This window comes from Amaranthus tricolor, chromosome 2 (genome assembly GCF_026212465.1).
Source record: "Amaranthus tricolor cultivar Red isolate AtriRed21 chromosome 2, ASM2621246v1, whole genome shotgun sequence".
Classification (NCBI taxonomy): Eukaryota; Viridiplantae; Streptophyta; class Magnoliopsida; order Caryophyllales; family Amaranthaceae; genus Amaranthus; species Amaranthus tricolor.
In genome coordinates, this window is record NC_080048.1 from 35466186 (window position 1) to 35491165 (window position 24980).

General features: G+C 33.1%; 2 protein-coding genes and 1 long non-coding RNA gene across 3 annotated transcripts; 2 read left to right on the forward strand and 1 right to left on the reverse strand.

The window, feature by feature from the left end:
• Positions 1 to 1064: 1064 nt before the first annotated feature.
• Positions 1065 to 6920, reverse strand: LOC130806534 (nuclear pore complex protein NUP50A-like). The gene is made up of 2 exons (XM_057671660.1): positions 6784 to 6920; positions 1065 to 2923 (listed from the first exon to the last, which is right to left on the reverse strand). Exon 2 carries the CDS (start codon positions 2887 to 2889, stop codon positions 1594 to 1596), a length of 1296 nt encoding a protein of 431 aa, XP_057527643.1. The 5' UTR covers positions 2890 to 2923; positions 6784 to 6920; the 3' UTR covers positions 1065 to 1593.
• A 2478-nt stretch (positions 6921 to 9398) lies between these two features.
• Positions 9399 to 18870, forward strand: LOC130806144 (protein MLN51 homolog). The gene is made up of 12 exons (XM_057671094.1): positions 9399 to 10241; positions 14146 to 14248; positions 14415 to 14620; positions 14703 to 15316; positions 15397 to 15519; positions 15676 to 15781; positions 16942 to 17064; positions 17806 to 17861; positions 17946 to 17991; positions 18091 to 18304; positions 18427 to 18517; positions 18610 to 18870. Exons 1-10 carry the CDS (start codon positions 9724 to 9726, stop codon positions 18116 to 18118), a joined length of 1923 nt encoding a protein of 640 aa, XP_057527077.1. The 5' UTR covers positions 9399 to 9723; the 3' UTR covers positions 18119 to 18304; positions 18427 to 18517; positions 18610 to 18870.
• Positions 18871 to 20859: 1989 nt separating this feature from the next.
• On the forward strand, positions 20860 to 24979 carry LOC130805357 (uncharacterized). The gene is made up of 3 exons (XR_009040200.1): positions 20860 to 21097; positions 23349 to 23434; positions 23597 to 24979. It is a non-coding gene; the product is annotated as an uncharacterized LOC130805357 (long non-coding RNA).
• The last annotated feature ends 1 nt before the right edge of the window (position 24980 follows it).

The following is a 24980-nucleotide window of genomic DNA, read 5'->3' on the forward strand; positions in this document are numbered from 1 at the left end:
AAAACTCACTCAATTGAACCCATTGAAATCCCCTTTCCACGCTCCTTAACAATAGAGGCTTCTTCATCCCACCACATTGATCAACAACTAAAACTCCTATTTCTTAGCAAAAGATTATAACTTTTAGCATGTTGAATAAGGTGGAGGATCTAAGTAAAAGATAGGCATTAGGCTTCTTCATCATAAGGGGTTAGATCATCACGATTCACAAACGCTTCTCGAGTTGAAAATTTGAAATGATTAAGATAAATTATCAATAAAATGAACCAAATAAGATAAGTTTCAACTTATTTCCAAAAGTAAGCGTGAAATTTCGAAACCTATGGTTTGGATCTGTTCGCAGTTAGTAATTGCGAATAGGTAAAAAAAACACAATAGTTGTTCGCAGTTACTAACTCCGAAGAGCTTTGACTTTTTTTTGACCTGTTCGCAGTTAGTAACTGCGAACAGCTAGCTCCACAAATACGCACAACAGCTCCCTTTGTTCTCATTTTCCCTAAGTCAAAGTTGTTCGCAGTTAGTATCTGCGAACAGGTATTGTATTTTTTTTTGACCTGTTCGCAGTTACTAACTGCGAACAGACCTAAACCACAGGTTTGAAAATTTCACGCTTACTTTTGAAAATAAGTTGAAACTTATCTTATTTGGTTCATTTTATTGATAATTTGTCTTAAATCACTTTAAATTTTCTCCCGAGTTCTACCGAATACCCAATAAATGCTTATAGCAATGTTATAACAATACATTGCGTGTGCATATTTCCATTTAAATGGTAGAATAAAGTGATTTAAGTAGAAAATTGAAAAAAAAGGCAATTTAAGTAAAAATGAGCAAAACAATAAAATTGGTGTATATTGTTGAAAAAATGAAAAAAATAAACTTATTATACAAAAATATTCCTAAAATAAAATTTGAAAAATTTTAATTCCCAAAATAAGCGTCTTCATATCTAAGCCTAAGGTCAGTTATGTCGTTGTTACTTAAAGCAAAGAAAGAAACTGGTCAAAAACGTAAATTTTCTATTCGTTGTTACTAACATCAAACAAAAGAGAAACAATATCATAGCGTTGGAAAAAAAAATTAAATCATAATTGTTCATTTTGGTTCACAATAATAGAAATAGGGTAGTTTATTTCTTAAAATCCACTTTGGTTCACAATCTTGACTTTCTAAGCATAACCGGTAACAGAATAAAACTAACATATGTTATCGCTCTCGCCAGCCCTTTGAATTTACACCAAAAATATGTAACTCAAAAGATCGGACGATCCAATCAAATAAAGCAAGCAAATAAGATGATTAACATCATTCACAACTGACCTTCCTAAGTTCAAATTTAGTAACAATTTCAGAAAACCTTACATAGTATTCAACCTTCCGGAATACAAGTAACTAAGTTTACAAGTACCTCCCACAACAAAATGGGGGAGTAAATGTCTTTCAACATTTGCCCCGGAACCGGCGTCCAACAACATTCCACAATGAACAAAATTTCTTAATAAACCCTCTTACTTCTTCGTCTATGCAAGGTTTTACGCTTTTTGCAAACCGCGTTTTTGCACTATGGCAACACAGCAGAAGCATCTAAATCTATCAATCATCAGAGGCTTTCGGAGAATTTTCTGGAGTCTTAAGAGCTGGTGCAGTAGCAGTTGTACTTGTACCCTTGTGAACTGAAACGGCTGAAGAAAATTCATCCATGATTGTACCGTCTTTGAACTTCAAAGCAAATGTTGATAAGCCGTCTTTGCCCTCCATAGCAATATTCACACAAGCAAAGGTGACGCCTCTCTTGTCCATCTTCGTGAGCTTCATATCTGGAAATAGACAAGCATTCAAAATCAATCTCAAATTTCCCTTAGCCCGCATCACCAACCGAGCTTTCTCAGCATCGCCCTTCATCACATTCACCTTTACCTCTCCTTTTCCACGTTCTTTCCAACCACCATCAAGATATTCAAAAAGAGCAGAATCGGTGGAGAAAACTGTTTCTTCATTCTCTTCACCTGTTTCTGTTGGTACCTCTGGCATGGAACGGAATACAGGGTTCTCAGTCTTGGTCCCAATGGAAGTCCCTGTCGGCACTGAACCAAAAAGTGAAGTACTGCCGTTATTTGACGCACCAAAACTAAAGGTGGGAAGGGATGATTGTGAAGGAGACCCATCTTTTTGAAGGGAAGACCCGAATGAAAATGTCGATGATGAAAATCCAGTACCAGCAAGTCCAGTAAACGCATTCTGGCTGTTCGAAAGTTGCTGAAATGAACTCAAAGTAGCACTGCTATTCCCACCTGCAACAGGTATTTCATTCTCATTTGTATCATCATTCTCAACCACGTCGCCCTCAGCTTGTTTTTCAACAGCAGTTTCCCCTTCAACTGCTTTCTCCGAATTGCTGTCAGCTCCTACCTCGTCATTTGGCTTAAGCTCAGCAGCCTTATCAACAGTGTCATCAGGTTGAGTGACTGCAGATACTTGCTCAGTAGGCACTTTATTATCTGGGTCTGCTGCATTAGCTTCTGTTGTATCTTCATTGGTTTTCTCTTCTGACTCTACTTTGTTCACTTCAGACTCTGTGTTAGCATTTTTGGTGATTGCATCTTCATTGCTAGTTTTATCTTCAGCAGCTTGAGCTTTTGCGGGAGCGGGAGCGGGAGGGACCAAACGAATGCCAGCAAAGGGATTGGATGAAGGAGCAGAAGGTGCTGTAGGTGTTGGTTGTCTACGAACTTTCACAATTCGTCTTGTGGCCAGCACCTCCTCAGTGGCTTTCTTGAAAGTTCCAGTCGCCTGTTCATCAACTTCTTCCTCATCATCAACACCAGGATTATCTCGAGATAATTCTCTACCAGCGGCTCTTTTCTTAGAAGGCTGATTTTCGTCCCCCATTGGAGCCAAAAAAATACCAATAAAATGACAAAGACTGCATGAAAAGGTATTCAAGAGACGAGTCAGCTTGAAATGCTACATCATTGTTTACTACTGAAGTATTTTGGGACAAAAAAGAGCACAAATGAATTGTAGTTGAGCAAGACATTTAAAACCCATAATATATCCTAAACCATCCAAAAATGTCAAAAAAAAGTATCAAAAGATCAAACAACAAGCACAAACAGAGCACAATATCTTTGACTTGACACAAGTAAGCATACAAAAAAATATTAAATAGGAGTTTGAGTCAGAGAAACATTTTTCACAAGGGTATAAAATAAAACATTCATTCCATAAAAAAAGAGAGACTTTAACGTAAGTTGATTATGTAACCAAATACCATTTTATTCAAGGAAAAAAAAAGTTGCTTTTGTTGTAGAACTTTTGAAAAAGAAACCAATTTAGATTGCAATATAGCAGCCTAAGTAGCACGGGTACTTCATTCCCATCCCCTTGTCCATTTGTGTCCTTGTACCCGACTCAGTGCCACCTACTTAGCAGCCAGCCAGCCACCATATGGTGAAAGCATTAGTTAGGAAACATGAAGGAGTCCATAAAAAAGAAACAATAGAAAAATAATTTCATGTGGTGGATCCCTTGAATCCCTTGTTTCTGAAACCAGGTTGACCAAGCCATACTTAATGTTAATCAATCAAACCACCACCAAAGTAAGGGAGTGCACATATTTTAATGTCCCAGATTCTCTTATCAGAGAAACTGTTATATATATTTGAAAACTCAGATTGTGATCGTGCACCTTACCTCAAGAACATGCATCATGTTTGTAAAGAAACAGATGATTGGCTATAATGATTGATAGGAAGTATGGTCACATTCTGGTATCACAGGCCAGTGATGATGAGAAAGACCTGTTCGAAACCCATTGGAAAATTTTATTTCTTTGACTTGTGTTCAGATGCTATTTTAAGGGTACAGAAATTATATTGGACTGAATTACTCAACTACTTATTCCATTGATCTTCTGATTCCCCGATGTTACGCGCTAAAGAAGAAAAGCCCATGAAAAAGAGACTCCAACATAGAAGATATCAAGAGAACATACCCCAAATAGTGACTTCCTACACTCATTGAGATAGACACTTACTATTACCTGAAGACTCTAGACAATAGCAAAGTGGTTGATACAGTGATATCAACAAATAATATTACTGATGGTCAAGATATTGCAACAGTGACCAGGTCATCTGCAATCAATTTTCCAGGATGCTCTCATAAGCAACGCCATTAGAATTTGAAATTTCTCAAGTGGCCCACAATAAATAATGCCCACAAGCTCGTAAAGCACTAAAGAAAAGCTAGATATTAAAACTTAAAATATATTCAACATCCTCAAAGACTTGAAGGATTAGCTTATGCACCAAATGTGATGTAATGTTGGACAAACAATAACGCGAGATTCTACACAAACAATGTAATGTGTGATCAAACAATCGAAAGATCATTTATAACCAACAACGAAGAATCCTCAAGTTCACAAAACACAACAGAGGAATGCCAGATATGAGAAAATTAATATAATCTCCACACTACCATTAGCAGCACAAGAAAATATGCAGAACTCAATGGTTTAGTCTCTGCAAGACTGCAATAGATTTAGTGGAATACTATACAATTTTTTTAATAAAATTCAGAAAGAGCCACTCATCATCATCATCATAACCAATGTATTATGCTTGAAAGAGCTACTTATTGTGATAGTTAAAAAAGGTTAATGTTGAGAATCATGGATAAGCCTAGTGTTTGAGGTTTTCCTTTCTCCCTTATGACAGGAGTTCGTTTCTCACCACCTACACGAACGTTTACTTCCCTTTCCCCCTTGCCAGTAGGATTCTCTAGCCTACCCTTGAATAAAAAAAAAGCTTATGCTACATGCTAAGTCACCAAAATACAGAGACATAAAAAACCATGCTAGGTCGCTAAAAGGGCCTCAAAGAACCAAAATTCTAACAAATTAGAAGCAGGGAAAAATATTGGGGTGGGAATCAGAATTGCAAGAAAAATGACAATTGTGTCCATCAATAAAAGAGAAAGAGATAGTTATAAGGTGTTAATGTTAAGAGATAATCAAATCTCCTTGTATATAGCTAGTAGTTATCCTCTTCCTTATTTGCAGCTCTTATATTTAGCCTTTCTTGACCTTTCTTACGGTCAATTATATTTTTTGGTAGTTAATGATTCTTAACCACAATTGTACGCATGATCCTTGATTATACCGTGGCCTTAGTTTCCTTAGATAGGTTATTTGCTTTCTCTATATATAGTTGTAAATACTTACTTTGCCATTCAATACAAAATGTATACAAACTCTATTATGATATCATGAGCTATTGATCTAACTTTTTCCGATTCCGTTACTACCATGGCTACACCATCAGAACCCTTTGTTAACACCGACAAATGACGGTGACCATATTCAACTTCCCTCTCAGATAGTTTCAAACCCAAATCAAACTTCCACTCAAAACCTTTCAACACCATGTGGTCTCTCTACCAAGGATAGCCAACTATCATTTTTTTCTCCAAACCCCTTACGGAGAAACGAATCCATAATTCGGCACCATGTAGTCTCTCTACCAAGGATAGCCAACTATTATTTTTTTTTCTCCAAACCCCATACGAAGAATTAAATAAATCCATATATAATTCCGCACCATGTAGTCTCTCTATCAAGGATAGCCAACTATTATTTTTTATCTCCACACCCCTTACGGAGAAACAAAACCATTTACGACAACCCGTAGTTTATCTACCTAGTACCTAGTGTTGTCAAGCATAAAATTATTTTTCCAAACTCTTATGGAGAAACCCACCCACTACTCTCTCTTTTTTCAAAAAAAATGTCATTATCAAAGTTCTCTTATTACAACCACAAATCATCTTTAAATATTGAACTTTCCCATCGGTCGTCCATGTTGCGGGGGCACATTTTCGGCAATGATCAGCTTGCAAAAGCCATTACTAAACCTCTTGCTATCTCCCGGTTTAACAACTTTTATTCCAAGATCGACCTCGTCTCTTGACCATCCCTCTTGCGGGGGAATGTTAAGAGATAATCAAATTTCCTTGTACATAGCTAGTAGTTATCCTCTTCCCTTATTTGTAGCTCTTATATTTAGCCTTTCTTGACCTTTCTTACGGTCAATTATTTTTTTAGTAGTTAATGATTCTTATCTACAATTGTAGGCATAATCCTTGATTATACCGTGGCCTTAGTTTCCTTTGGTAGGTTATTTGCTTTCTCTATATATAGTTGTAAATACTTACTTTGCAATTCAACACAAAATGTATTCAAACTCTATCAGTTAATTTTCCTTATGTCAATTAAACTCTTTAATTCTTAAATCTTACTTGAAATCCAAAGCTGTCCAGGAAAAATTAAAGCAATTTTGGGTATTAACCCTTATTCCCAACCAAAAAAAGGGAAAAATTAACCAAACATTATCTAGAAAACAAGCTCAAAAAAATTAACTTAACATTATCTAGAATTCCAGAAAAAGGAAATTTATTATAGCAAGGGAATGAATCAATTTGTAATTGCGTGTGCAACAACAATCTTGAAGCGCATACAGCTTAATTTAGTTACTAATACTGCCCAAACAAAGAAAACAAACAGTACGCGAAATCAAACAAACAATTGAAACAACAGATCAAAAATCATTTCCAATTACAGTAATCAAACAATTACAAATAATAGCGTATATGAACCAAATAAAGACTACCCATGAAACTAAAATCATGATAATGGTGGAAATAACTTCAAGAAACGTTTGGTAACGTATAAGAACTGAAAATTAATGGAGGAAAAATAGAAGTAACTTAAAGGGAACTTACAAAGAGGAATTTGCAGGTGGAGTAGAGAGTGTTGGATTGGGGATTTTTCAGTTCTCGGTAGTGAGTAGTGACGCTAGGGTTAGAGTCCCGATAATCAAATTTTGAAGCCTTTGATTTGATATGGTGTTGTAGGACACACCGTGTTGCCGTATGCCACCCACTCTTAAAATACTCCCTACAATCTACTTCCTCTTTGCATGAGCACAGGAATTAAGAAAAGGTGCGCACAACATATAAATTATAATTATATCTTTCATTTTAATTCTTAATTGAAGAGAGAAAAAAATTAATAAAATATAGAATAGGATAAAAACAGAAGTAAAGTAGATATTTATATGATTGTTTTATTATTAAAAATAAAAATATAGCAAGTAATATAAAATTGTTAAAAATAGAAAATATAGCAAATATTATGAAATCGATGAAATACATGTCTACATGTAGCTAGATTGATGTTTCAAGAATAAAGAAATAAATAAATTCTTGTAAATATATATTACTAGTATATACACCCGTGCAATACATAGACGTGTAAGTGTATAAATATATATAAATAAAATGTAATAATAGATATAAACTAAATTAGACATACTAAACATAGTTTAGTAAGGCTAGTATTAGTATTTAATCATGCCAATCAATTTTTAATTAATATTAGGAAAATTACCTAGAATAATCTAACTTTTTAGTTATTTTTTTACAATAATCCCACATATTGATTAACCATAAATAATTTCAATTTTAGAGGGTATTTTCTTAAAGTAAACTTGGGTAACTCAATAACCTGCTATAGTAGGTAATTTACCAAAAAGGTAAATTGAAAAATTAATGTAAAATTAGAGAAAAAATTTGAAAATTTACATAATAAAAAAAATCAGAAATTTTTTTCAACATTTTTTAACATGTTTTTTGACATTTTGTTTTAATTTATCTTTTTTTTAAATAAAACTTGTTATAGCAGGTCATTAGGTTACCGAGTTTATTTTAGGAAATTATCCTCCAAAGTTATGATAGGGTTTGTATTAGATTGTGATTACTTTTGTTTATATTGTGATTACTTTTGTTATTGATATTTTAGTTTTTATTTTTGTTTGTTTTGAGTTTAAACAATGGATATGGGTGAAAAGATTGTTTGAAGAGTATGTTCATTAGATGGTGTCCATAATGAAATGAGGGTATAGGAGGCGAAATTGTTTTGACTGATGAGATGACAACTTGAATGTAACCTTCACATGAAAGCAACAATGCTCCTCTTTAGCTCGTCTTCATTGTTGCTTAAATCAATAACTAGTGAATATTTTACTCTGAGTCCTCTTCTCTTTCATTTTCCTACTACCATAATTTGAACAATTATACTTCTAGACAATTTTCCATCCCGTATATCTTGCTTAACGAACACCTATAATGTCAACCACTATAGAGTTGTAGACAATATTAACGATTCTATTGACCTTTTGTTGTTCCAAAAATTTCCAAACTTAAGTAAATTGGAGTATTTATGAAATTAGATTGGACAATTTTAGTTATTTGAGCATCACTTGATCAAAAATTCAAAGAAAATGGAGGTTAGAGTTATAAATATATGTATATTTCATACGACAATGAAAGAATCAAACCCGTGTCACTATGAAAGGAAAAATCAGTAGGGTGAAAGGAACTCGGATAAAAATTGCAAACCAAATCAATCAAAATTAAATGAAAAATATGGTTTGGACTTTTATAAATTGATTTAGTTTTGGATTGAAATTGTCAAAACCAAATTATTTTGGTTTAGATTTCATTTGAGCCTACTAAAATTCAAATAACCGAAATTCTAAGTTGAATGAAATTAGAAGCTCACTTTTTACATTAAGCCAAACTACTAGATGAGTGAATCTTGTGCAACGCAACATGCATAAAGAATACTTTAATTGGCGTCTTGGCAATACTAACAAAAATAACTTAAGCGTTTCTACAACAAAAATAAGTCTTAATTCAATAATTCAAGTTTCAATTGAACTAAATAAAGTCTAAAACAAAGTAATTTGGTTTAAGATTGGGACTCAATTTGGTTTAAATTAAATTGAAAAATCAATGAATAAAATAAATTTAATTTGATTTGGTTTTATGAAAAAAACCAAATTGCATACCGAACTTTAACCCTTAGAAGTAGTTGGAGAAAAGTCAGATAGTTGATATCCGAAAATTGGTATAACTAGGCTATTTCTCTTATTAACCACTTTATAATTATAAGTAACCATTTTAAAGATTATAAGTCATTATTTTAATACAATAAATATATACTAAACCAACTCAATAAAAATGGTCTCATTGTGTTTATGTTTGATTAGGAACCTAAATGCAAGTGCTTTGTCCAAAATGCCCCTATAAAAGCAAGATAAACTCCATGGTCTTCTAAAAGGGTTTTTCTAATCTATGCCACAATATCATAGGTTAAGAGCATTAAAATTTTTTATAGGCTTACTTTATTCTCTTAAATATACTTTTAGAAATAATAATTTCATATATACATTAATTAAAGTAAGTAAAAAATAAATAAATAAGAGAATCATTGAATTTAATTGATAGATAAAGATAATTAATACTCCCTTGGCCTATGTTATGACATATGTCAGAAAAGCCGCTCCTAAAATGCAAGAATAAGGCATTTACATCAGGAATCTTTTAAAGACTCCCATTGTTTCTCCTATGTCAAGACCCAATCCCCATTTTTACCCGACTTGTTGTTGACCAAACTCCCCAACCTATTTAAACACTTCTAATCTAAATCTAAATCTGAAGAGAAGTATAATTCATATCAATCTCATTCACTTTCCAAAAAAATCATCAAAATCTAGGGTTCGTTCGTGATTTGTTCGATTGGACAAGTTAGGGTTTTAATTAAGCGAGAGTTTTCACTACGATTGAAAAAGAAATTAGGGTTTAATTGTATTGGTCAAGATGGCGGGTGAAGTAGAAGAAGAGACGGAATACGAGAGTGATCCAGAAGAAGCCAAAATTTCATTAAAGATGCGAAGGAGAGAAGCCAGCGACGACGAAGATTTCGAGGAGGAGAGAAGATCACCAACTTCTAGGCCTGGAATCGTTGATTCTGAGGCTGAATCCGATGGTCAAGGTGCAGCAGCGGAGTACGATGATGAACAAGATCAAGATGAAGATGACGAAGAGTATTATGATGAGCAAGAGGTGTACGAGGAAAAGCAAAGAGTAGTCAGTAACGGTCAATATGAGGAGGAGGAAAAAGAAGTTAGTGTCGTTGCCAATGGTGAAGGCAAGGTCTTGGAGGCAAAATCGGTGGGAGGAGAGGATGAAGGCCGGGATGCTTTAGAGGAAGATGAAGGTGAAGATGAAGGTGAGGAAGAAAAGAAGGAGAATGAACCGTTTGCTGTTCCAACTTCTGGTGCATTCTATATGCATGATGATCGGTTCAAAGATAGTAATGTTCGTGGTAAACACAGGTATTAAATATTTTATTGCTTTTATTTGAACATAGGTATTCTAGTGTAAGGTTTGCCTTTATCACACTTATTTGAGCTATGTGACCGTGGTTATGCAAGGATACTTTGTGCATCAGGCTGCCCGCTTATTTAAACAATGTATCATTTCTTTGTTTTTGTGTTTTGGTTGAAATGTTTCAAAGATCTTTTTATTTTGATTATGTTTTTCTCTAATAGAGGAAAATTGAATTTACTGTGAGGAACAATTGGAACATTATGTGAAATTGTTTTGTTGAGAATTATTGAGGGCAAAAGTTCACTTTAGAATGTCTTAGTGTGGAATCTGAATGAGCGTTGTTGATTTGTTTGATAAGGTAGCTATTAGGATTTGAGGAAAAATCACTTGAAGATGAATAATACTTCTATGATTATATGATCAACAGTAAACGATGGTTAGAATAATTGGGTCCTTTGGGTTTATTGTTCTAAGGAATTTTAATTTCATGGTGGGATGGATAGTGGATACAAATATTGAGTGGTGGGTGAAAGAGGTTTTTCAAGCTATCATTTTCTTGACAATGATATTGAGAATTGATTATTCCTTTTGCCTTCTATTTTTCTAATAGTGAATGAACTAGATAGTACTAGTGTGATGTATGGCTTCAATAATTTTGTTTGGACGTATTTGTAAACTTTAAGAAAATAAAGTTTTCATGATTAAACTTATTAGTCTCTGATTAGAAGTAATGTATGATCGATGTCGCAAGTTCAAAGTCTCAAGAAATTTTTTGAATTTGTTGATGTTACTAATGTGATATCCCAGATTTAGCTTGAAAAAGAATTGATATGAGTTTACTCATATCAACTAAGTGCATCTTCTTTTCATAGAAGCCAATTTGTTAAGAACTTTACAGTTAAGCGCGCTTGGTGGAAAACAATCTTAGGATGGGTGATTTCCTAGGAAGTTTTCCTGGGTGCGCACAAGTGAGGCGAAAGTACGCTAGAAGGACTTGTGTTGGTCTGTGAGGCCAGTCTACAGTCTCCATGAGTAGTCACCGGCGGTTCGAGGGGCAGCGGTGTTACAAATGATATGAGAGCAACCCTCAGTGCAACTAGCGGGGGAAAAGATCCTGAAACTACGGTCCAACGAGGACGTTGTATTCCTAAGTGGGGGTGAGTGTGATACCCTAAATTTAGCATGAAAAAGGATTGATAGACTACTCATATCAATAAGGTGAATCTTCTTTCATGGGAGCCCATTTGCTAAGAACTCTACAGTTAAGCGTGCTTGGTGGAGAGCAATCTTAGGATGAGTGACCTCCCGGGAAGTTTTTCTAGGTGCGCACGAGTGAGGCCAAAGTGCGCTGGAAAGACTTGTGTTGGTCTGTGGGGCCAGTCTACAGTCTACATGAGTAGTCACCGATGGTCCGTTGGGTCGGAGTGTTACAACAAAATTGTCATTTATTTATTACTCCCTGGTTTTCAGCTTAGATGTTCTATTTTTTTTCATATTGTTCATCAATCATTCTTAATTTGCATTTTATTTTTAATTTATTTATAAGTTAAAATATAATAAAATGTGATCTTTTTAAATTTATCTCAGTTTAAATTTTATAAATATCAACTTGTTATAAAATTTTAACTGTGCACAATTAGAGATATTTACAATTAATGTTACTTGGACTTGGGTACAGGTACGGTTATCGTTAGGGGTGCGGATCCTAGTGTCGGGTAAGACATTTTTAGAATTATAGGATATAGTGACACCATCCTCTTAATATTGGACTCCAAAGTGTGGGCTTTTGGTATTCAAGACGCACAATTTCGCTAAAAGGCTCCAAAGTCAATTGTAAAACATATGTAATAGTTAAAGCAGCATGAAACTCATATTATTACAACATAAAAATTAAGCACTTTTTTAGCATATAAAGTCATATGTAATATAGTTTTGAGTTGACCATATTTTCTTGAAGGATCTAAAGGGTATGAAGATGAAAGGGTATGAAGTTGCAGTAGGAGTTGATGAAATCAATTTTCAAATTGAGTGGCTTTTGCTCTTTTGAATTCAAAAAAACTGCTTTCTTTTAAGGGTAATCCAATAAATTAGACAAAGGTAAGTGTTTAGCTTTTAAAACTTAAAAAAAGGATAAACAAAGGTAACATATACAAGACGCACGCCTCTCCCTCACTTCCAATACTGCCCTGCGTCTCGAGTCTTTGAGGTGTTTTCTGGTCGCCTTAGCGTCCTTGCGTGCTTTTTAAAACCAAGACGCAAACCCATATTACGAAACAAAAAAAGAAAAAAGAAAATATTTTCACCATTATTCCAATGTTTGGAATTCCATTGTCTTGTGTGTGAAGACTCTAAAAGTCAAAAATGAAAGATCACGAAAATCATGCCGTTACCCTCGGTTTTCCTTTCGTTAAAAAGCCCTAAACTTTCAAAAGATCTCAAGGGTTAACTTTGGTTTTATCTCCTCCATTATTGCCGTATCCGTGTTAATCTCTGTGTATCGGACACGTATCCATCACTAGCATACCTAACGTACCCTACATTGTTGTGTTGGCAAAATCAACGAGTCTGAGTAACATAGTTTACGATTAAATTAGTGCATTAACAAGTGTGCAAAATTAAATAAGACACATAAGTTGAATAGGAGGTACTATTGTTTGATTTATTAGATGTATTGTTATTTTAAGTTTTGATTAAAATTATTTGGAATTATGTTTCATAAAAAGTCAACAATGATGACATCATCATATTAATTTGGATGTGCATTTGTTTTTGACAAAGTTACACATGCATAGTTTTGGGGGTGAGTGATGTAAGCAAAGTTTTGTTTTAGTATTAGTTATAGTTTATTAATGGAATGGTGTGCTTTTGTTTGAAACAATTTTATGCTAAGGAAATACGTGATTATAAATAATGTTAGATTTGTTTTCTGCTCCCTTGAGTCTGACGGAAAAGGTGAGACTTATGTGAGGATTGTCTCATTTCTGTACTAGTCCCTGTGTCCTATGGGTTCTCCGGTTTGGTTCAAACTGAGGAAAAGGAGAAAAAGAGGTAAAAAGATATACTTTAAGGGGATGTGGGAGAAATTTGTGGATGAGATGAAAAGATAAGTTAAATTTGTTGATGAGAATTAGCAAAAGATTGTTGTTCTCGTCCAAAAATAGAAATGTAGCAAAATCCATGAAAGATGGGACATACTAAAAAGGAAAATGTTGTAAGCCACATGGGATACAATGAGTAATAACATTCGGTTTAGGAATAAGGATGGTGACCGTTATAGAAGTATTACATGTGAAACATCTTATAGGAATAGATTTTCTAGAATAAGACTTCATGTTTCGTGAAGGAATCGCTTCATAAGAGGTTGTTCTATGAAAATGGATTTGTATCCAATGCTTGATCACACAATAAGTCTTTTAATTTAAGCGGATGTTTCAAGTGTTAATTTCGGCTTCCTATGTTCTTTAATATGTGGCTTTTTATGGTCAGCTTCTCACCTCAAACCAGTGGGATGAAGATTTTGAACTCAGTTCTTTAACATCTAGTACTAGTGTTCAATATTTTACTGTCATTGGTCGGTTTGTGTTTAACGTTAATCACTAGGAGAGGAGGCTCAATTTCTCGTTAGTGACATCCTTTTTCTTTTACTTTCTCGAGAGAGATGTGATACAATACTATGCTATGTAATTTGAGTAGGAATTTATTTGCTTGTATAGTTTCTGAATTTTTCACTTAGTTTCTTGTGTTCTAGTGCTTTGCATTTATAGTTAAAAGATTAGTAGTTCTGATGTTACTTGTAAGCTTGTGCACAAACTTTCTTTTTATTAGTTAACCAGGATGGATTTGCATTGCTAATTCAGACCTCTTCATTCTATTTGTAAATTAAAATATAATTTGTTTTGCATTTATTAGGAGAACTTTTGGCGGTAGAAAAGTGTGGGAATCTAAAGATGATAGGAAGTGGGGGCATGATAAGTTTGAGGAACTGGACATGGAGGACAGGCATCGTGATGAGGTAATTTAGTTTCTTTATATTTCAGTGTTTTCACTTTATGTCGTTTTTAAACTCTGGACTTGTGCTGGAGTACATTATTATTATTTGCTTGTACTTTTATTTGTTTATTTTAAAAACATATATTTCGTTCATATTTTGTTACTGATTTTTCACGAGTTATTATTAGGGAAGGAGGTCTTCTAAAGGATTATATCGAGGTCGAGGGAGAGCTAGAGGTGGAGTAAGTGGATATGCTCGAGCGACCAAGGTGAGTGGATATGGTGATAATAACAGTCAGAGTGCTCCACCTAAGGATGTGCGAGGCAGAGGACCTAGAGTATATCAAACTTCAATGAAAAAAAGGAGTGAAACACTCCCACATCATAACAGACGGTGAGGACTCTAAATTTTTCCAGCTGTTGTGCATTTCTTGAGTTTGGAACTTCATGATTATGAGCCTTATTTTGTTTCTCAGATCAGCAAAGTCACTAGACAAAAATTCACCTTCAAGATCTGGCAGAGTTGCTGCAACCGCTATCCAAAATTTGGAGCATGAACTAGTTACTGTTAAGAAAGTTGCTTCCAGTTTAAGCTCTGCTTCTCCTCCTTTTTATCCATCGGGTTCATCCAATAAGGACAATGTTTCCTTGACACAAAAAAAGGAACTACAAGCTAGTAATCACAACAGGAACATACGCTCTTCTGCAGTGGAACATACATTTTCTATGCAGCATACAACTTCTTTGATGCGAGGGAAGAATGTTATTGAGGCTATGGGTATGGACCAATTGCACATTGATGATTATGTTTCTCCAGTCAGTGAAAAGTCATCAAGTGATGTTCACTTCCCGTCTTCTGCTCCTTTATCTGCGGGTGCTATTCAGATGACTCAATCTAAACCACATGGAAGGGGTGTACCTCCATCTGGATCTGCTGTACTCCAATCTTCTCAATCAAATAACCAATTGAACAAAATTTCATCATCAGCAGCTCAAGCTTCCCAGAGAATTCCTGTTCAAATCCAAGGTCATTTGCAGGCTCCTGGTCAAGAACTCGACCGCTCTCAAACTTCTTCCTCACCAAAAGCAGGTTTGTCATTAAATTCTTTTGAGCCTGGGAAATTTAACTTTTAGGATCTGGTAATTCTGAGATTTCTATGGCTTGAAAAGGCAAAGGAAGTTCCCAAGGAATTGGGAGGGGTGCGCTCGTTTACGGTGGTGCACAAGTTATGGCGCCAGGTGGAAATGTTGGTGCTGGTCATGGTGATGCAAACCTTCCAGCTTTCCTCCCAGGTAAAATATTGTATTTGCTGTATTTTTTCTTCTGAAACTTGATGACACCCAATATGTTGCATCTCATAAGGTTTATTGCAGAATGTATGCTTTTTTGTTCATCTTAGTTTCTCTTCGTCCACATTATTGTTAATATTATTTGTTGGCTTAGTGCAGTTATGCAATTTGGGGGCCAACAACCTGGTGGAATTCCTGCTGTTGGAATGGCATTTCCTGGTTATGTTGCTCAGCCAAACGGTCTTGGAAATTCTGAAATGACATGGTATGTACTATTATTTCGGATCTTCTCCTTCACCAAGGAAGTTAATTGAGATAAGTGAAAAATATTAAGGTGTTATTTAACTTATTTCTTTGCATTCTACAACATGAAGTACTTGTTTATTTCGATTCAATGCCCATGATTTATCAACTCCTACTACCCTCCATTGCAAATTGATGCCAAGTATTTGAGCTAGGTGTTGGGACAAGGAGGGATAGAAAGTATAAACGTTGGGCAAAGTGTGAAATTAGATTGAAATGATGAGGTTCAAGTCAACAATATTCCATTACCCTAATATTATAATGTGGCTCCACCTAGGTTTATTCTGAGAACCATTTACAAAAAAAGGAAAGAGGTACATCGGTTTGGAATGTCTAGATATCCAAAACCGTAGTTACATGGAAATTTGAACGTAGCCATGTTTCGCGATTCGGGAACGTCCGTCCCCAATCAACACGAAATGTGACCCAAATCGCTCAAGGTGACGTTCCGGTTTAGAAGACCTTTTTTAAAAGGTATTTTGGCCTTCATTTATAAATTAAAGAAAAAAGAAGGTAGGAAAATGGAGATGGAACCTAGAAATCTAAGAATATTCTACTTGAAAATAATTTTAAAGCAAACTAATCATTTTAATTTAATTTTGTTTTCAAATATATGTATTATACATAATGTATCTAGTACCCAATCGTTCCCGATTTAATCCAGGTTGTGTTCCGTATTCCCGTTCCCGTTCTCTGTTTCAATGTTTCCTCTTATCACCTCCCATTCGTGAAACAGATTAATGTTCTTTGTTGATCCATAATTTTTTTCTTTGATGTGATTCCTTTACATCATCAGGGTTACCTTTGACTTCAATCTACCTTTTTGTGTGGTGTGTTGTTCACTGTTTACCTTTTTGGACTTGAGGAAATATGGCTCATTGATTCACCAACTATAGGTGTTTGCTGGGTACCTATTCTGATGGCATATAGTATTATAGTTCTGCTGATGTGGTGTTCATGCAGTCCTTGAGCTTCAATATTTGCATTTTGAGTTTTATTTCTTTGGAGTTCAATTTTGCTCTATAATTATCTTTGTCCATGGAAGTGTGGTTTACTATGTTATACACACATTGTTATTTTACGGCTGCAGACTTATTAGTCTTTTTTCTGGGTTTGGTTCAGGTTACCAGTACTAGCAAGTGCTGCAGGTGCTTTGGGAGCTTCATATTGTCCACCCTATATTGCTGTTGATGGTCCTTATAGTTCTTGTTCTACAGGGCAAACATCTGCCCTGCCTGCCCCAAGGTCTATGTTTATACTATTTATTTTAATTTGTACTTATCAAACGATTATAGTGTACTCTGTTGCTTCTAGAAATGGATTCGAGTATAATATGAGTGAAGATCAGTCAATTTTTTCAGTGGTATAGTTTGATTGTTTCCTGTAGCCAATTGGAGGATGTTCAATTTTGTATCTGTTCTTAATGTCTACCATTTTAGCAAATGAACATAGGCTTATTGTGCTTTTAGACAAGGAAAAATCAGGCTTGCTCTCTTTTCCGATATGTCCTACCTGACAACATTGGTGAATGTTTGTGTCTTATGCTTAGTGTTTCCTTGTTTCCGATTAAACAAACTGTAGGAGGAACTGGGTTATGAGGATTTTGTAAAGCCTTGTTTTTGTCATGTTCAGAGTTTCTTGTGCCGTGAAAGGCGTACAGTAGATTTTAAGCAAGATATTGTGCTTAAGAGTGTTTGAGTTGGGAATTTTGTACAGAAGTTAAAAACTCTACATGATCTTGTTCATAATTCACTGTCTCAGCTGAATACATTCAATACTCCAAGTCATATAGATGCTCAACTTTTTTAGGATTTGCCATGAGGCTGAAAGAATCTTGTGCCTTTTTGGCTGGTTATACTTATATTATAATGCTATATCAAAAAGGGTTTGAATATCCCCCTTACCGGTTGTGTTAGCATTTGTTGCGTTAGCTACCTTTGTGTTGCCCTCTTGCTTAGAGCTTAATTTTTTTTTCCTCTTTTGCAGCAAGGATAATAATCTCAGTAAAGTTGATAATGAATTGAAGACTCCGCTAAGATTTGGTAAATATTAAATATAACTGCTTTTAATTGGTAATTTCCTCAAGGTTTTAGTCTCAATTGTGATTTGATTCTGCTTGTTTGCAGATGTGGCAAATGACGTGTCAAGTCAAAGACAAAATAAGCCTCGCAGGTGAATTAAATTTCCTTTTGTTCTGATAGTAATTGTATTAATTTATTATCTATAATTGAATTCTGTTACTTATTGGTGATTGGCTTTTCTGTTCTGCAGATACTCGGCGATGAATTTTAGCCAGTGAAGTACATATTAAATTTTCTGGCTGTTCAATAAGATTACGGAAATTGTTCCTTGAAAGTGAAGTAGGTCATGGTTTGCGTAAGAACTCTGGATTATCCTCATCATAGGGCTCCCTCAATAACACCACTGTGTTCTTGCACCCCTGTGCAAGACTACACTGGGCCCTTCTGTTTCTCAGAGATGTTTGGTAAGCTATCATAAATTTTTGAAGTTGTCTATGGTTTTAAAGTGTTGGCATCAGAAATTTAAATGATACTTCTATGGTTTTAAGCTATCATAAATTCTCAGTTGTCTTCGGATTGTTTGCAGTTTTATGGTATGCATTTGCTCAAGCTGCTTTCAGTTTAGGAAGATTATAGCCGTCTAAAGAGTTGGCTTGTCGCTTTCTGTTTGATATGTGGTATTGATCATGGACCAAAATTGTTCTTTCATAGATTCATCTTGTTGCCTTGGCTGATATTGTTAGTGTTCTGGTGCTTGTATGAATTGTAGGTTTTTCTGGTGGCTTGGTTTTCATGAAGCTCGTTCAGTAGAAGGCTTTTTCGAGGACATATTTGCTGATGTCAAAAAGCCTAACGTAATGTGCAATATGCATGTTCTGTATACGTGTCGTGACTATTTTTTTTTTCTTCGTATTCATCATGTTGGTTAATTTGCCTATTTTGTTGGTGTTCTTTTCTACGTTGTGTTCTATGATTTTTTTTTGAATTTTAATCATCATTCAGCCATTATTCGTGACCGTTGAGGAGTCAATGTGGTGAACAATGGACTCAACTACTGCGACTTTTGTTTCGTTTATCATCTATTGAGCCCCGTTGGCGCTGCTACCTGAATTGAGGTATCAGAGTATCAGTACAAGACTGCAAGTTGTGGATTTATATTAGCTCAGTTTTGATAACTGATAGCTGACTATGGAGGCCGATCTCTGCGCTTGGAGCCACTCTTTTAAGCAGTGGTGGATCTAGAACTGAAGTTTATTGGGAATATAATTCATAAAAAAAATTCAATAAAAAAATTCAAAAGAATCACACACATATATATATATATATATATATATATATATATATATATATATATATATATATATATAAATTCATGTATGAGACGGTTTCACCGTGAGACTTGTCTTATACATTAGTTAAATAATCTTATGGGCTGTCTCATATAAAACGGACTTATATATATATATATATATATATATATATATATATATATATATATATATATATATATATATATATGTTCAAATAAGGATTTTAAAATAAGAATGATAAGAAAAATTTTTATTTTGTCACTATATACACAAAAAAAAAGATACTATGTTATAAACTAAAAACACTTTACAAATTTATGTCATAGTATCTTTTCTGTTTAATATGAGTGACTTTTATAATTATATGTTTTTGACTCAATCATGATGTTAGATTTTTCTATCTTAGTGAAATCAAGGGTGTAAAATGCTTTGTACCCTTTTCATTTTTAACACCCTCTCATTGGATCCCTCATATATATATATATATATATATATATATATATATATATATATATATATATATATATATATATATATATATAACGGGGGGATTCAGTAAGAAGGGTATACACCTTTGATTTGAATAAGATAAAAAAAATCTAAGATCATGATAGAGTCAAAAATACTTAATTATAAAAGTCACTATCTTATACGGAAAAAATTTCTCTAAGTAAGCTTAGGAGGAACTTAATTATCAAAATAAGCGTCTTCTAATCCAAAGCCAAGGTTATGAAAAAACTTAATTTCCAAAACAGTGAATAGAATTTTGATTTTATTTGACCAATTCTCCAATAATAACGGACAAAGGAAGACTGAGTTTTTTGACTTTTTCTCTTAGACCTTAGTTATCAAAGTAACTGTTTTGACTAGAGGTGTTCAATGGGCCGGGTAAGTAAATATGGGTCGGGCTGGATTAAGGCCCTTTATAATTAAAATGGGCTTAAAATGGGTCGAGCTTTCAAGGCCCGGCCCAATTTTACTACTAAAAATAATTATAATTCTTGTTTATCAATTTATAATAATTAAACTATCATTTATAATAAATAAATTGAAAAAATATTAATAATTCTATTGACATTGTCATTTATAATATTTAAATTATACATTAATTATGCTATTTACAAAGGTTTGTTTTCGGCCCATATCGAGCCCTTTTATAGCCTGCTTCGTTTTAATTATAGTATAGCTCGCTTTCGGCTCGACCTATTTTCGGTCCAACCCTTACAAAGCTCTTCAAAAACTCGGATTGAAAAGGGCTCAAAATTGGGGCCCGGTGTAACGCATGTGATTTTAAATTCCTTGATTATCGTTTTAAACTAAGATTATTATAATTAATTAATAATATTAACGTTTGAAATTTCGTTAATGTTTTAAAGATTTTGCTAAGTATTTAGACTGTTATCTAGAATAAAGCCTTATTTTACTTGAATTATTTTGGTGAAGCCACATTGTATTTATTTATAAAGTTACAAAACTAAATAAATATAAAACAAAATGAAGCTATTGTAGTATAAAACTAAATTTAAACTTAATTGAAAAAAATAGTACTCTTTAAATAATAAGGTTAAATCTTAAATTTATCATTCCTCCCTTTATAAAGTAGTAAGAATTGTAGTAATATTAGTAGTAATAATAATCTTTAAAAAAAAACTAAAAATAATAAATAAATAAAAAAAAAAAGAAAATTTACCTAAATTCCATGAGTTACACGTATGAGTATATAGTAATCTTCTTTTTTATTAAGCAAGAAAGGCCTCCTTTTTCCTTCATCTTCTTAAAAACAATGGAGAGAAGTAGAGAACTCATATCAGAGCACCACCGCACTAATCTGCCACCACTCAACAACCTTCTCTAGCGCTAAGACGCGGCCGAAGACTGCCCCTGTGCCACTTAGGTCAGCAGCTGTCAGGGGTGGTCCAGTCAAAGCCACTCACGAACATCCTTTTGGTACTCCTAATTTCTTTGTTTTATCAACCTTGATTGGATTCTTAATATCCTTTTCAACAATTTTAATTCTAAAATTTGGATGACTTTCACTTTTATCACCTATTTGTTTAAACCCCAAATTAAATTAGGGCTTTACTAAATTGATAATATGTCTTTCTTGTTCAACTATCCAATCAGTAAATCTCAGGTCATTTGTATGCTCAGACACAGACTGAACAAAAGCGCATGTTAATTGGGATTGAAATTTGAAATATTAGTTAGTCTTATTTCATTTTAGATTTTAGTTGAGAATTATTTTAAGAAATGGGGAATAAAATTGAGTTTACTTCTTCATGTTAATAGTTGGTAGAATCTTAAAGTACATTATTTAATGTTAAAATAAATTCCATATGCAAATTGAGTTCTTAAGTGTTTGCTTTTGGTATTGCTATAGATTGAAATGTAGAATGCCCTTTGTGTAGGTCAATTAAAGATGAATGTAGTATTTGAATATATTCAAGAAATGATATCGAAGGAGTTTGTCATTCAAAATATGAATATGAGTTGAATATGAAATGATATTTGGCAGTTGATTAAGTATTGGGTACTTGGTAGTTTGAACATGAAGTATAGATAGTGAGATTGTATATGATGAATCGAATTTACTTAACTAATATATATATATGATCAAGAATGTAAACTGATATTTGTATACATTGGGATATGAAGATGAAATTCAAGTAGGAAATTGATAATGATGAATGATTGTGGACTTGGGGTGTTATAAGTATGAAACTAATAGTTTAGTATTGTAAATGAGGTTTGATAGACTATATATTGGAAATGTAGAACAAAAAGGTGAATGTGAAAATGCTACGAAAAGATATATATAGATTATTAAGAGTAATTATGATCATGAGATTGGTTGTGTTAGTGTTGAGTTGTAGTTGATATGTTGATGATGAATTGAGGGTACAAACATGAATTGCAGAATAATTTGGTATTTGAATATACTCTAAGAAAAATGAATGTGAGTTTGGAATGTGAGATTAATATGTGTGAATTGTATATGAAATTAATAAGTAGAAATTGATAATAACTTAGTAGAACCTAATGATGTGTGATTATATCACAAATTGATCTGTGAGGAGAAATTTATGCCTATCTTAGGTTTCTGCTGGTAATTTCAAAGTTTGGATATTCAAGTATTATTCTGAATCTTAATATTGAATTTATTAAATTAAAGGAGTGTTTTAGTAGTGTTGATATTAGTTACTTCAATGATCAAAGGTAATTGGTGAAAGAAATAAGATATAAGAATTAGTTGTATCATAGTTGTTTTATAGAATAAAAGTTAAGCAAAACTCATTAGCCAGCTAAGTCTAATTTATTGTTAGTTATTACTAAGCGCATATATTTTTATATTGAAGATTTCGATCTCATTGAGAAGCCGTATTGACTGAGCTTGTCGTCTTGCTGTAATTGAAGTGGCTAGTTTTCTTACTCAAATCTTTAATACTTACGAGAACAGAATGTAAAGATATGTATTTTTTCTTTGGTTAAATTGGTTTGAATACAAGGAGATGTTCTTCCTTAATAGAAAGTTGTTTTTCAAACCTTGAAATCATAGAATTGTTACAGATTGGATATAGATGGTTTTATGTTTTGAAAGTTGGGGGTACATTGATCAGTACCTCGGACTTAGATCTTTTGCTATGGTTTGGCCATTAGGGATCTTTGTCTAATAGTTATCCGGAGGGCCTAACTTGCACTATGGAAAAGAAAGTTCGTTCCTTTTCATACATTTATGATTTAAAGACTTTGAAATGAAAAGTATAGTAAAGAAAATAGAAAAAAAATTTATCCGTTTCATAGATTCATGATTTCAAGATTTTGAAAGGAAATGTTTTAGCAAAGAAAACGGAAAAATATTTGATTTATAAAAACTGAAAAAAAAAACAAAAAAATAAATTTATATGAGACCAATAAAGTAGTATGTTTGCAAAGAAAATGATTTGTAGGATATAATTAATGTATCCTTCCAGCAGGTGTGGTTGGATTATGGTATGGAATCTAGCATAGTTTGTTTGGCTGCAGGTAAATGAAAGTTAGAATCAAGGCAGAGATCAATATCCACTCATTTTGTGTGTATATATAGTTATAATATATCCTTTTCGTCATAGTTTTACGTGTTAAAAGCTATATAAATGTGTACTCAGCATAAGCTGATTGTGTGGTTTTTTTTCTTTGAACCTGTCCTGGTGGAGGACAGATTTTAAGATCAAAGAAGTTAATGGTAGCTGAAAGAGTAAAGATCAGTAATCAACAAAGTAATGTCAATCAATCATATAAGAGAATGTAAGTAAAGGAAATGTTAATTTTTTTTATCTAAAATTATTTTAATACTTATTTTGGATTTGTTTTGGAGAAAAGAATGCATCCTATGAGGTGAAGTGATTTTGAAATGTCTGGTATCCACTGGCTAGTTGTTATTTTGAAATGTTGGTTTTGAACTTGCAGGGTGACTTTAAGTCAAAAGGATAAATTTTGGTTTAGATTTACAAACGGAATTATCTCGGAATTTCTACAGAAATTTATATATTTTAAATTGTTTCAAATTATTCTTATAATGTAATTTCTTTACATCTTTCAAAGGTTGTAAAGTCTATATTTAAATTCTTGATAGATGTGTTATAGATAATATAGTCAGTTGAGTAATTGATTATATTATCAATGTAATGGTCCGATATAAGTGTTAAGCTTTCGCATTAGTTTAAATTAATCTTATTTAATCAGGTGGTTAATTTCGGGTTGTTACACCCGGCCCATTAAACAACCCTAGTTGTGACTGGTCAAACTAGCTATTTGTGACTGGTCAAACAACCCTAGTTTATACATACAAACTAAATTGCCTAGTTTCGTTCCATCCTCAAGGTTTCTCAAATATTATACCATATGATTTTAAAGTAAAAATAAGGTATATGGCTATAATGTTGTTTAATTTTTTAATATTTTAATGATTTTGTATTATTTATTTATAGTTAGCAATATTAATTAATTAAATCTAGTTAGCAAATAATTTTTTTGTCCTTTTTCAAATTGACAAGCCAAAGACAAACCAAAAACCATTCAATTGTTAACAAATAAGATTCTGTAACAATTGGAAAAAAACATTTTTTAAAAAAGGCAGGACCAATTACAATACTTTTACGGGACTCCATTGTCGGAAGCTCTAGTGTTTAGCGCATGCCAATGCAGCTAAAACAATTACTAATTTGGTTTAGACATTTTACTATCTATTTATATTTAAATAAGCTAAAAATGTGAACAGTATATTTTACTACTCTGTCCGTTGCTTAATAAAGTTTTTAAAATAAATGTTCACAGGAATTAAAAATAAAATATTTTAAACAGTGGATATAATGTTTTATTGAATAATAAATTTGATTGAGAAAAAGTAGAGATTAAAACATCAAAAAATATTAAAAGAAAGTTAGTGGAAAAAATATGAGGATCACACTTAATATAATAACCTTGTTAAAATGTTAGTGGAAAGCGTAAGGACCATAAGAAATATAAAAATGTTAAAATAAAGTTAGTGTAAGATATGTGAGGATCATAAGCATTATTAAAATATTAAAATGAGAATAAATAAGATTATTTTTGTCCAAAATTTATGATAAAAATAAAAAGATTATTTATGAGAATAACAATTTAAACATCTTAAAATAGCAAATAGAGATTTCTTTAAGGAACGGAGGGATTATCTTTCTCTTCAAAATTACATACGTACAACTTATTACAGTTACAGATTACTTATTGGTTGCTTTCCTTCCACCTTTATGAAAGAATTTTAATTCTCATCACAATTACAAAAAGATTAATTTCACCGTCCTCTTAACCT

Coding starts and splice junctions, on each gene's coding strand:
- LOC130806144 (XM_057671094.1), top strand. CDS start 9,724: ATGGCGGGTGAAGTAGAAGAAGAGACGGAATACGAGAGTGATCCAGAA. Junction 14,249..14,414: donor AGGACAGGCATCGTGATGAG/GTAATTTAGTTT, acceptor AGTTATTATTAG/GGAAGGAGGTCTTCTAAAGG. Junction 17,065..17,805: donor TCTGCCCTGCCTGCCCCAAG/GTCTATGTTTAT, acceptor CCTCTTTTGCAG/CAAGGATAATAATCTCAGTA.
- LOC130806534 (XM_057671660.1), bottom strand. CDS start 2,889: ATGGGGGACGAAAATCAGCCTTCTAAGAAAAGAGCCGCTGGTAGAGAA.